At 38.1% G+C, this 12,882-nt stretch overlaps 1 protein-coding gene across 1 annotated transcript in view; it reads right to left on the reverse strand.

The window, feature by feature from the left end:
* DIAPH2 (diaphanous related formin 2) overlaps positions 1-12,882 on the reverse strand; it is a 340,556-nt gene that overhangs the window by 192,582 nt on the left and 135,092 nt on the right. The window contains exons 22-23 of the mRNA XM_083722729.1: positions 9,990-10,229; positions 4,663-4,792 (exon numbers count right to left, since the gene is read on the reverse strand). Coding sequence (XP_083578855.1) covers positions 4,663-4,792; positions 9,990-10,229 — 370 coding nt within the window. The remainder of the gene's footprint in view (positions 1-4,662; positions 4,793-9,989; positions 10,230-12,882) is intronic.

Genomic DNA, 12,882 nt, shown 5'->3' on the forward strand with positions numbered 1-12,882 from the left:
TTTCTCAAACCTTAACTGGTGAAAACCTTATGAATAATGTAAATACATGAGAGCATGCATCAGGATGTATGCACATAAATGAATTGTTATCAATTTACAAAGTCCTAAGAAACAACTGTTAGTTAAAATGTACTGTCCCAAAAGCCATTCAAAGAAAGAAATATATGTGGATGTCAAATATAAATTCATTGTCCTCTCCCATAGGAACAGTTAATATTTTCATGGGTTATGGATATCCAGTTAAGTCACATCAAATATACCCCACTATGGAGTAAGGAGAAAAGTGTTTTACCTAAACTACTGCATAGCCTGACTATCCTTCATTCCCGTGTTTGAGGAGGGATAAACTCGGAAGGGATAGTAACTCAAAGCCACCAACTCCCAAAAAATTACAAACAAAAGGGCAGTAACAAACTAAAACAAGGATTAACAACACAAGCAGAATAAAACTAATTACTGGGAGATGACATCTTATGTGTAAACAACGCTACCACAAGCAGTAAAACAAAAATTTGGTGATACATTCTCATTCTCTAACACAATTGCTCCCATTTAAGGTTCCAGCTAGCTATGCCATGCTCTAGAATATTATGGCTGCTAGCAATGCAAAGAGGTCAATTCTATCTCCCAACTTCTTTCAGTTTCCAAATTTATCTTTTCCAAATGACACTCAACATTTCATTGCTCCTGATGACCACTGAGCATGCTTATTTCTCGGTCAGCTGTTTTCATTTGTACTTCTGCAAATCTGAGTTCCTTTGCAAACACTGATAGCTCAGCCTTGTTTGTCAGAAGCCCCATTTGGACTACCATATTTTTCGCCCTATAGGACGCACTTTTTCCCCTCCAAAAATGAAGGGGAAATGTGTGTGCATCCTATGGAGTGAATGCAGGTTTTCGCTGAAGCCTGGAGAGCAAGAGGGGTTGGTGCGCACCCCTCCAGGCTTCAGGAAGCTCTCTTCAGGCACGACTTCCCGCCGGGCTCCCAAGGCTTGCGGACAGCAGCCTGTTCTGGGGTCGGGGGAAGCTTGGGCTTCCCCCACCCCAGCCCCGTGCCTGGGGGGGAATTTTTTTTTCCTTTATCCCCCCCTCCCAAAAAAAACCTAGGTGCACCCTATGGGCCGGTGCGCCCTATAGGGCGAAAAATAGGGTAATTTCTGTCAGTCAAATTCACTACTGAGGTATCCACAACTTGTGATACTTCATTTGGAACTGAAATAATTATGTGTCTGTTTTTCATTTGAATAAGCTTATAGGCATACAACTAACCCCTTTCTTTAATAAGATGAAATATTTTGCTATTACTTAAGAACAGATTAATGATGATTCCGGCATGTTTATTATCTATTCTCTCAATCTCCTGACCTTTTCATATTAAAATATGACTTCCATGCTGCTCATACAGGATGGGTTATCTTATGTGCTATCTGAAATTTTGTTATCCTTTTCTTCCAATTTCCCATACAATTTTTATACCCTTCTGAAAAAAATATTTTAAATCCACAATAGATCAGTTGGTTAGAGTGCAGTGCAGATAATATCAAGGCTGGAGGTTCAGTCCCCGTGTGGGACAACCACATATTCATGCATTGGAGGGAGTTCGACTAGATGATCCTCTGGGTCCCTTCCAACTCTAGAATTCTAGAATTCTATTAAGTTAAAAAAGTATTTTCCCCCTATACATAATTAATTTTGCATAAAAGGCATATGATCACATTCAGAGGCTCTCCTCCAGGTATTTCCTTCATGTGCAGTACAGTGGTGGCTGTGGAAAGAATTGTATGAAGATCTCTTACCTATTAGTGCATAGAGGACTTTAAAGCCCTGAGTTGTTAAAGTATGGAATAATTTATGCTGCTTATCAGTTAACACTGTTTACAGAAAACTTAACTAGCTTTTATCTTATAGAACGGAACAAATTTAACTGAAGCAAAGCCGATTTCAGATTTATACAAAAAATTAAGATTAATAGGAACTTCAGATCCATTAATAAATGTTTCCCCCTCCTACTGATGCAATGGTTTTAATTAAACTTCTCCAACCCTTTTAGTTCAATCCCTTGAGCTGACCTCTCACACACTAGAGGTTTTAAATCAAACTGCAAAAAAATCCTCAAAGCTGCAACTTAAAGTGTTAGCCACAGGAGAAAACCAATAAAGGATTTATCAAACATGTCTAGTAACCAGTAAGGCTTTGTAAAAGAGATTTTTTTATAAGTTTATTTTAAAAATAAAAATAAACTCTATGATTACCATGTAGACTAATCAGTTAGCTGGGATCAATCAAAAACATATTTAGTATTTATTTAAGTACCTAGCTCTTTACTTGCTTTTGAATTCTCTCTGTCTCTGTCTGTCTCTGTCATTGTCATTGTCATTGTCTCTGTCTCTCTCTCTCTCTCTCTCTCTCTCTCTCTCTCTCTCACACACACACACACATACTTTGTGAATTATCAATGACATCATTTTTGTCTGAAACTTGGTAAAAGTAACATTCTTGATTCTGGGATATGCAGTCAGGAGTGAATTTCCTCTTATACAAATCACTATGATCTGGAACTAAAAAACTGTTAGTGAAGGGAAATTAAGCATAAGCACTGATCTGCATACTGGGACCCTGCTTTGCCTCTGAGAGGAGCTCGCAGCTACTTAGCCTCCCTGCCCTGTATCATTCTGAACAAACCAAGATTTGGCTTAGAACGTTGTTCAAACCTGGGCCTGTTGTTAAGCTCTCCCCTTGCTAACCACTCAATCACTCAATGGAGCTCTTAGACACAAGCAGCAGCTCATGTTTAGGGTCTCTTCTTCAGATATCAAAGATGATGAGGGCCCAGGAATGCAACAATGTAATAATAAAACACTATGGAGCAGATGCAGTGGTACGACTCTGCTCCTCAGACATTGTGTGCTATTTCTTTACAAACGATTAGATTAGATGGGGGCTACTATACAGTAGCTTCACAGGTTGACAAGCCCTATCTGCCCTTCACTTTCCATGTAGAAACCACCTTCTGAACTGTTGGACCCACTATTGGTATCATCTGCTCAATTCATGTGCAGGGTGAAGTCCCTAAGTCAGTGAGGGTTTGAGACCCATCAACTACCCTCACTTGCTTTAGCTGGCCAGTCAAACTTCCGGGGGTGTGCCCACTGTCAAACGTGGAAAGAGCTGAGTGCAGGATGGGGACCAAAGCTAGACAAACTACCCCAGAAGGTGCACGCTGTGTCCCCCACCAGAGGTACCACCCCTCCCCTAACACCCCATATGGTCCATCTAGGAGAAGAAAAACTCTGACCCTAAACCTCTGCAGTCTTGCGGGATATCTTCAGGAGACGAAAAAGCCAAGGAGTAAACCCTACACAAATCCAGAGTAGAGTCCCGAATATGGTTGGATGGCACCTTCTACATCTCCTTCCAGCAACTCCTTCAGCCAAGCTAGTGCCAAACATATTGCTCTGCTATCCTTTGGACATGGGAGGCAGCAGTTACGAGTTACCAATCTCTGCAGCCACAGCAGGTGCTGTGATTCTCCAGCATTTTGATTTTGCCTCCGGAGGCACACTGCAATGTCTCCCGAGACAGACGGATGCCAACAACTATCCATTAATACATACGGTCCAAATACTTATGAAAATAGCAACTGGGTATAAACATCTTTACTCTTCTTTTTTATCAAAATATTTGCAGAGCTATTTTCAAAAAGGCTATGTATATGTGTAGATATTTGAAAACTTCCATAAACAAATAAATAAACAAATATGCCCAAGCATTAGAAGATCTTTATCATTATTTACTATACCGCTCCTTGTATTCTGAACCAAAGGCAGAGTATATTTTTAAGCATGGTACTTGACGGTGCCGATCAAACAAAAATTAAATATTTATTGTCTGATTCTGACAAATTCATGACAGAAAAAGTTACAAGTTTTGCTCAGCAGTTCAAAAGCTGTGGATAAATTTTATTTAGGCTAATATGGTAAATTGCAATGATTTAGTTGAATTTTTTAATTTAAACATTAATCTCAATGCTTTTAAATGTATTTGCATATGCAGTGCATTCACCTAGATGATAGATAGATGATAGATAGATAGATAGATAGATAGATAGTTTTATTACTTTTTAAACTTTACTATATAGTATATCAGTAGTATTATGGTATATTTTAATGTATATATATATATGTTTTTAACAACACTGTTCTTCAATATTGTATCAGTGTTTTTTGTTTTTTATTTATCTTCTTCTTCTTATTATTATTATTATTATTACAAAAATAAACAGTGTGTGTTGTGGAAAAGATGTTTTACAAAATTATGTTGCTGCAATTAATACTGATTTAAGTAGTTTTGATAAGGAAAATCATCATTGTGAGCATTATAATTGCACATATGGATAATAAAACAAGATAGTTAGCAAGCTAAACATTATAATGATACCAATGTTACCAGGTGCTATGCTGTGTTATTACTGTTAGTGCTTCATAGAAAAACATTTCCTCCCTTTCCTTAGGTCAATAAACATCTAGAAGGGAAAAAATGTATCTGCGAGGATTATTAATGTTTACAGGTTACATAATCCTACAATCTAAAATGAAATGTTCCAAGCACTTTCCACACCTAAGTAGATACAAATTACTCTTAGTGCCTTATCTCGCCATATACCTTTGCTTGCGCTCTCCACATGTTCAAGTTCATCTGGGAATTTTAAGATGTCCCGATAATTCTCTTCACAAATTTCAGACAGAAAATGTAACAGTGTTGTTTTTTGATCAGAGGATTTAGTATCTCTAATCTGTAAAAGGAAAAATAAAAATAAGGAGGGAAATGCATTATTCCTTAGTAATACATTTCCTGTTCTTTTTAAAGAGACATTTTCATCATTTTACCCACAGTCCTGCATCTGCTTCCAGCTCTAAATCACACCATTTTCAAGGTAACACTAGACACGTAATGTGGTCTTACAATATTTTTATCCTTAGATTAGGTTACACAGGATGAAAAAAGAACAAGAAAACATAGAAACACACACACAGAGAGAAGTAGTTTACATACAGTGGTACCTCGCAAGACGAATGCCTCGCAAGACAGAAAACTCGCAAGAAGAAAACACTCGCGGAACGAATTAATTTCGTCTTGCGAGGTACCACTGTACTGGAATGTTTGAATTTCACTGATATTTGCACTGGACATAATTTAGGTCCTGAAGAAAAAAATAACATTCCTGACCTCCTAATCACAGTCTGCACTGAGCCTAACACTAAATGCAATGTTCAACAAATATTTATATTTTTTAATTCTCTAGATAGAGAACCATTATTACCATTAGCATAAGTCAGATGTAGTGGTGCACTATGGTTAGATCTGATTAGCCAAAGGCAGGATTTTGCACACAAAACGGAAGATTAGACCATATGAGCTCATGGCACACTTCTGATTCTCCTAACCAAATGAAGGTGGTTACTGTACTAAACTATAGGTTTGATTATTAGACAGATATTTAGATGTTTTGCAACCACATGTTCAACTTGATGGTCTGCCCACAGCGGTGTGAGTGCACGCACTATTACATGTCTCAAAGTGAAAAATAGCACCTAGTCACTTCAAAACTACCAACAAGATGTAGTAAGCTCCTGACTGCTAATGCAGTTTTGCTTTCACTCAAATATTGCTTCTTTCTGTATCATATTTGTATAAATATTAACTGTTCAGTGAATCAACAATCATGAACGCTTCAGTGCATATATCAAAACTACTGCTCCTGCTTGCCAGCCTCGATACAGTACATGAATTCTAATGGCAGTCTCCTTTATTTAAGCAAAATTAAGTTCTGTGCTCGCTGCCAAGGGTTGTTTACAAATCACCGCTTTCTTCAATAACACCACATGCTGCAATATAACATCCGGAAAGATAATGCATTTTTAAGGATTTGCAATCAACATAAAGACATTAGTTTTGTAGCTAGCACTAGGCAGGTTTAATACATGCTTTCCTGGATGTATTTCTACATCTGCCACTAAACAATGCCCTTCCCCACTGCTCCATAACTAGAACAGTCTAAGGACAGATTTGCAGAAATAACCAACATTGTGGTAGCTGATTTCAAAGCAATGTATTTGGCAAGGTGTTCATGTATAGCATCCATTAATCTGAAACTTGGGGTTTTCACTGCAAACCTCTTCCTAAAGTGCTATCTGTTGGTTTTGTAACATGTAATACATGGGAAACAAGTGGGGCATGGTAGCGAGGAGAGAAGAATAATGTTGAGAGAGAACTTTTATTCAATGAATTAAACAGTAATAGATGCTTTATTTTTAAACAAACTGCACTGAAGGCTGTTTTAAAAACATCAGCCTGAGCTTGGATCGTAATTAGAATAATTTGAAGACATGAGTTTCTATAACAATGGCAAATAGACTTTCACTTAAGCACTGCTGCAGATCACCACTATAATGAACTAGCAAGCAATAATAAACAGCAAGTCTCTGCCTACCATCAAGCCTACTGTGTCTGGAACAACATCTTCATTCCAGTTATTTGCCTTTTCAGTTAAGTATTCATAGGCACATCAGCAACCTATAGTTGATTTATACCCTACAGAGGATTCTTACAACCGTATATTAGTGGCACAATTATAGTTTCATTTGACATTTTGACTCAGTTGCTTAAAAAAAAAATCTTAATGATTATGAACTGTTACTTTTTAATTGGCCTCAATGCAAAATGCATTTGATGAATACAACTGTATGTACACTACATAATGGCAGACTACAATGGAAATAACTTATGTTTCTTTCAAAAAACAAAATGACAGATTCTCATCTCAGTTTTCTAGATGGCTACTAAAGCTCGCAGGTCCCAACATAAGCAAAATCTGTGGGCATCGTTTTATGGCTAGGGTGAAGAATGGGAACAGGCTGAAGTGTAAACCATTAAAAGAAGGCAGGGCAGATTTTGCAAATGTGCAATTATAAAATGTATGAGGCTTCATTAACAATTAGTTATTTTCACCCTGTAATCCTTATCATAGACATTCCTCTTAACATCTTAACCTACACACTTCAAAAAGCTTGCTGATGACCTTGCCATAGTTGCACATGCCCTGCTTATATCCAGACAAGACTATATTGCTATGTGCTCTACATGAAACCACTTTACAAAAAGGTTTGAAAGCTCCAGCTGGTTCAGAATGTAACTTCCCAGAAATGTTCAGGACAAAGTGGCTCCATTACATATACTATATCAGCTGCAATAGCTACCTGTACATTTCCAGGCCCAATCTAAAAGTGCTACTGGTGACATTTAATCCTAAATAGTTTGCAACCAATTATTTGAAGGACTCCTTGCACCTGAACAAACTTTCCTCATATTTAAATTGGGATGGCCAGAGGTCCTTCTTTACAGATGACACTCCACTACAGTGGAATGTCAGGTTATGGCAGGGATCCATTCCAGAGGCCCCGCCACAACTCGAAAATGATGCAACCCAGAGCATTGTGTCTGTGCACACGCACGGAGTGATTTAGCGCTTCTGCATGTGCGTGAACCCAGAAGTAACCCGTTCCAGTACTTCCGGGTTTGGGCCGGTCGGAAGCCGAGGGTGACGTAAGCCAGAGGCAACGTAACCCAAGGCTCCACTGTATTTGAAAAGCTCTCCAGGGCAAATCCAGTTTAAAGAGAATGAATGATAAGAAGAGGGAGCAAGGGCATGAGACTATGAGATGCACAGGTTACTTGGCCGGTCTTCCTCATTATGGTAAGATGTTTTGTATTACTTTTAAAATTACAGTAATTATTTCTAGATTTGCATATACACATATAAATTAGCATATAAAGTTTTGCTGTTCTCAGTCTCTCTCCAACCCCACTTGGTAATCAAAAAATCCCAGTGCTATTTTATATAGATAGCATGACTCTTATATAAGTATCCCAAGCAGGATATTATCCCAGTGGTGGTGTTCTCTGAAAGGCAGGGTCCTGGATTGTCATTTCATACAGCCATCTTCTTTCACTTATGTACTTAAGACTTTGTTTTAATGAAAATACTCTATGGCACACCCATTTTGAGACACTTAACATTTCATTTACTTATTCATACTAAACTATCATACTAAGAGTTTGTTAAAACCGATGTCAAACCTTTTATTGCTAAAACTGTATCTTGCTACATGGTGAAGCAATTTGAAACAGCTAGTGCAGAGATGTAATTGTTCATTACTTGGATTTCCACCTAGCACTTCTAATGGATTACTTAGAACTGTTGGTTCACCATCTCTGAAATAACGTATTCATAAATCCATGATCCTATACTGAAATATATGTTTGTGTGTGTTACTGCTTATGTCAAACTAGCATTTTGCAAAACTATTTTTTAGGCCTACAGAACTGAGAAGGCCAGTTGTAACTGTTTGATATTAAGTTATTAAATTTCCCCTGTAATGTTATTTTTGACTACAAGATCTGTGAAGCAATTTTTGCTGAAGTAGCCAAAGTGGACTTTGAATATATGAAGAATTATGTAAGTTTTCAGTTTGGTATATTAAAAATTAAATCCAATCATAAAAGGGTTACTTATCTGTGGAAATTAACTTTTTTCCCATTAGATATGTTTACTTAGTTTGGATTTTAAATTGTGCCAACTGAATATCAGAACGGGAATTTTTTTAACAGGCCAACAAATGTCCATTTTGGCACATATAGAGCAGGCCAGATCAAATACCCTGAGCCTTTATCCTACAGGACAATAAAACTGAACTAGGGATAGATTCCTCTATTTACTTCACAATTTTATAGGTCAGTCGTATGATTTCAAAATTAAATAGCTGCTGGTCAAAGTAGACAAGCTTATTAACTATTGGGTAGCTTTATATGCCCTGTAACACATATGTACAATCTTGTTGACAATATCAATTTTTACATACAGAATTTTTAATACACACACAAACATACTGTATGTAAAATTTGGGACCAAGATAGTTGCGACTAATTCCCCATGCTTCAAATATAGCAGTGCACATGGGGATGGGGGAGGGAGACCTTATAACCAGGTTAATCCATGATTGATTCATCTACATGTCTCGGTATACAAAAAGATTTAAAGAGTAACCATTTTCATAACATGCATTTCCAAATGATGTTGTAATCTTTTACATTCACCCAAATAATTTTTCACTGTGGTTTAAAATAATAATTTAAAAGAAAAAAAACCAAAATATGTGAAGCAATTACATAGTGTTTTCTATCTATTTCACAATGTAAATAACAAAACTTGGTGTGGGGCTTCTAAGAAATATTGTACCCAAACACCCCACTTGAATCCACAGTTGAGCAGACTTCTTTATAAAACATTTTTCAACTGGATATTTCAAAACATATTTTAATCAGATTTAAGAAAAACTTCTAGAACTTTCCAATCAGTATTAGATATATCATCATATTTTTCTGTGTATAACATCCCCCGTGTATAAGACGCCCCCTATTATTGGGGACCCAAAATTAAGAAAATGCACTATGCACTATCCATGTATAAAATGACATCTTATTTTAAACTTCAAAAATTTAGGAAAAAATATAGTCTTATACACAGAAAAATTCAGTATTTTATTATTAACTTCATTGATGCTACACAGGAATATGGTGTTTCCGTCCCAACTCTACCAGATACTTTTCAGTGAAATTCAGGATTCTTTCCTTGGGTTGAACGTTCACATATCAGCCTAGCAGAAACATTTATTGATCTATAAGAGTAAGCAATGTTAACAAACAGACCTTCCATCTCACTACTTGCATAAGAAGGTCACCTGTGCAAGAGGGGCAAGTGCCAGGTAACAACTTGTTAGCTGCTCTTAAAGTATTATTTCCAAGCTAATATCTGCCAAGAAATAAGACTGTATAGGTAAATATTCAGGAACCAGAGGCAACATTATAGCAACATTTAAAGATATTCAACACTACCACCAACAGTTACGTATTTTTGTGTAGCTTAGGCTTACCTTGCAAAGAAAGCTAATATTAAAGCCAAGTGACTGAGCATTTCTTGAGCCTGAATTCATGTAGTTTCCTATCAGTAGCACAAGTTCCAACAGTCTGCTAAAATTTTCACTCTTCTTCAGTTCCTCACAGGCGATTGTTACTGCCATGATGCCAGGCTTGATATTGTTTATGTGCTCTTCAAATGTAAGTTTGAAAAGGATGCCATTGAGGCGAGGCCGTAACATTTTCACCGAGCTCATCTGTAAGATTAGAAACAGCTTGTGGATTATGTGCAAAAACACTCTTCATGCAATACATCAGAACAAAATAAAAAAATTCCTTCCAGTAGCACCATAGAGACCAACTAAGTTAGTTATTGCTATGAGCTTTCGTGTGCATGCACACTTCTTCAGAGAGAAGGTATAGAAGGTATCTGAAGAAGTGTGCATGCACACGAAAGCTCATGCCAATAACTAACTTAGTTGGTCTCTAAGGTGCTACTGGAAGGATTTTTTTTATTTTGTTTCGACTATGGCAGACCAACATGGCTACCTACCTGTAATGATCACTTTTAAAATATTATTTTCCATAATGTATATATGCCACCTGAAAAGACATATTTGCTCTACTTCCCATAGTAGTAGTAGAAGCCCATGTTTCTTTATTCCTGAGACACAATTACTGCCATTTAGGTTAAAAAAACACAACCAGGTAAAGGACTCTTGGGTGGTTACACCCAGTCAAAGGCAACTATGGGGTTGTGGCGCCCATCTTGCTTGCAGGCCAAGGGAGCCAGCGTTTGTCCACAGACAGCTTTCCAGGTCATGTGGTCAGCTTGACTAAACCACTTCTGGTGCAATGGAACACTGTGACCAAAACCAGAGCACACGGAAACACTGTTTACCTTCCAGTCGCAGTGGTATCTATTTATCTACTTGCATTGGTACGCTTTCAAACTGCTAGGTTGGCAGAAGCTGGGACAGAGCAATGGGAGCTCACTGCACTGATTCGAACTGCTGACCTTCCAAATGGCAAGCCCAAGAGGCTCAGTGGTTTAGACCACAGCACCACCTATGTCCATGTAAACAGTATGACTCAAGGGTTTACCAAGCAAAAACAAAACTTTACTGATTCTGAGGACCCTTTTCCCTCCCTTCAGAAAATATCTCTCTTTTCTCCTCATGCCATCTTATTGTACCATCTTCATTCATCTCTATAATACGCAGCAGTGGGCTTTTAAACAGCATTATTCCATTAATCTCTGCCTATCCTTCACCATTCCCCCTTTCTTTGTGTCCTTTTATAACAATTTATTATAATTTATCTCATGCTGTTGTCTTTTAGACTGAAAGCCTAGGGACTGGATCACTTTTAATATACTATCAGCACAATGCCTAGTTATTGACATGTTTTAGTATCCTTGTCACTGATATTCACAATGTAATAACCTGTTGATTCTTCCCACCCACTCTCATTAACCCCTTTCTTTTGTTCTTGCAAGGAGATAAAAGGGAACATCCCCATATAGCTCTATTTCCTTTTTCCTAATATTCACACACTGTGTGATTCTTGCTCTCTTCTTCCTGTTCCTGCTATTCAAAAGAAGCTATTGATAGGGGAAAGAAGGGAGAAAACTTTGTCAGGCAACTTAGAGTCCAAGCTTAAATCTTCAGAGGGCTGAATAAGACCAAGGGTGACACACATATTTCCAAATCCTGCTTCAATAATTATTTTGTTTCCCAGCGTAGATGCCCCAGTTAGAAACACTGGGAGCAGAAGACACACTGTCTCACTTTGCACAGGATGAAACCAGTAGAACACTTGAAACCAGCAAGAGAACACTTCAATCTCCCAGGACATTCTATACAAGATCTCAAAGTAGCTGTTTTACTACAAAGGAATTTCAGAAATAGACTGGAAAGAGAAGCTGCTGAATTGCAACTTATCACCAAACTTAAAACCATGGAGACACCTGGTCTGAACAAAGACCTTGGATTCTTATCTCATTATACATGACAAAGCCATTTTTCACCTTTTCACCCCTTGCTTTTTCCTGTAAGACCTATTGCAGTCGTTAAGAGTCGTCAACAGGCTCATCACAGCTATCTGCCAATCACCCATTCCCACCACCCTTCTGAGTAATACCCCTCTCCACCTTCTCACTATATAGAAGGGTCTGGAAACTTCTGTTTCAGTGTATCTGAAGAAGTGTGCATACACACGAAAGCTCATACCAAGAACTGACTTGGTTGGTCTTTAAGGTGCTACTGGAAGGAATTTTCTTTTTTGTTTTGCACAGGATGCTAAACCAAACCATAGCTTAGCATAATTGTGTAGGCACCTGGAGAAATCATAGCCACCTTGTTCCTCCTCCAGTCCTGCTGGCATGGATGGCTTAGCAAGTTGTCAGAATCTAGACTTATGGCTTATCTTCTCCAGATAGTTGCAAGATGTAAACCCAATTTAAAAAAAAAACAAAACCTTAGTTATAGCTCAACTAGAGCAGAACAAACCACAAGCTAGGGTTACACAATAACCAGGGTTCAGCTCACAACAGCACAGCAGCAGAAAGACTGGATGAGGAGCAAAGTGGCCATAATCTAGGACAGGGGTCAGCAAACTTTTTCAGCAGGGGGCTGGTCCACTATCCCTCAGACCTTGTGGGGGGGCTGAAGTATTTTTTTTTGGGGGGGGGAGGGGGAGAATGAATTCCTATGCCCTACAAATAACCCAAACAAACAAACAAATGGACACATTCTACTCATGTAAAAACACCAGGCAGGCCCCACAAATAACTCAGAGATGCATTTTAAATAAAGTCTACTCATTCTACTCATGTAAAAACACGGATTCCCAGACTGTCTGCGGACTGGATTTAGAAGGCGATTGGGCCGGATCTGGCCCCCAGGCCTT

The sequence above is a fragment of the Podarcis gaigeae genome (genome assembly GCF_964106915.1).
Source record: "Podarcis gaigeae genome assembly, chromosome: Z".
Classification (NCBI taxonomy): domain Eukaryota; kingdom Metazoa; phylum Chordata; class Lepidosauria; order Squamata; family Lacertidae; genus Podarcis; species Podarcis gaigeae.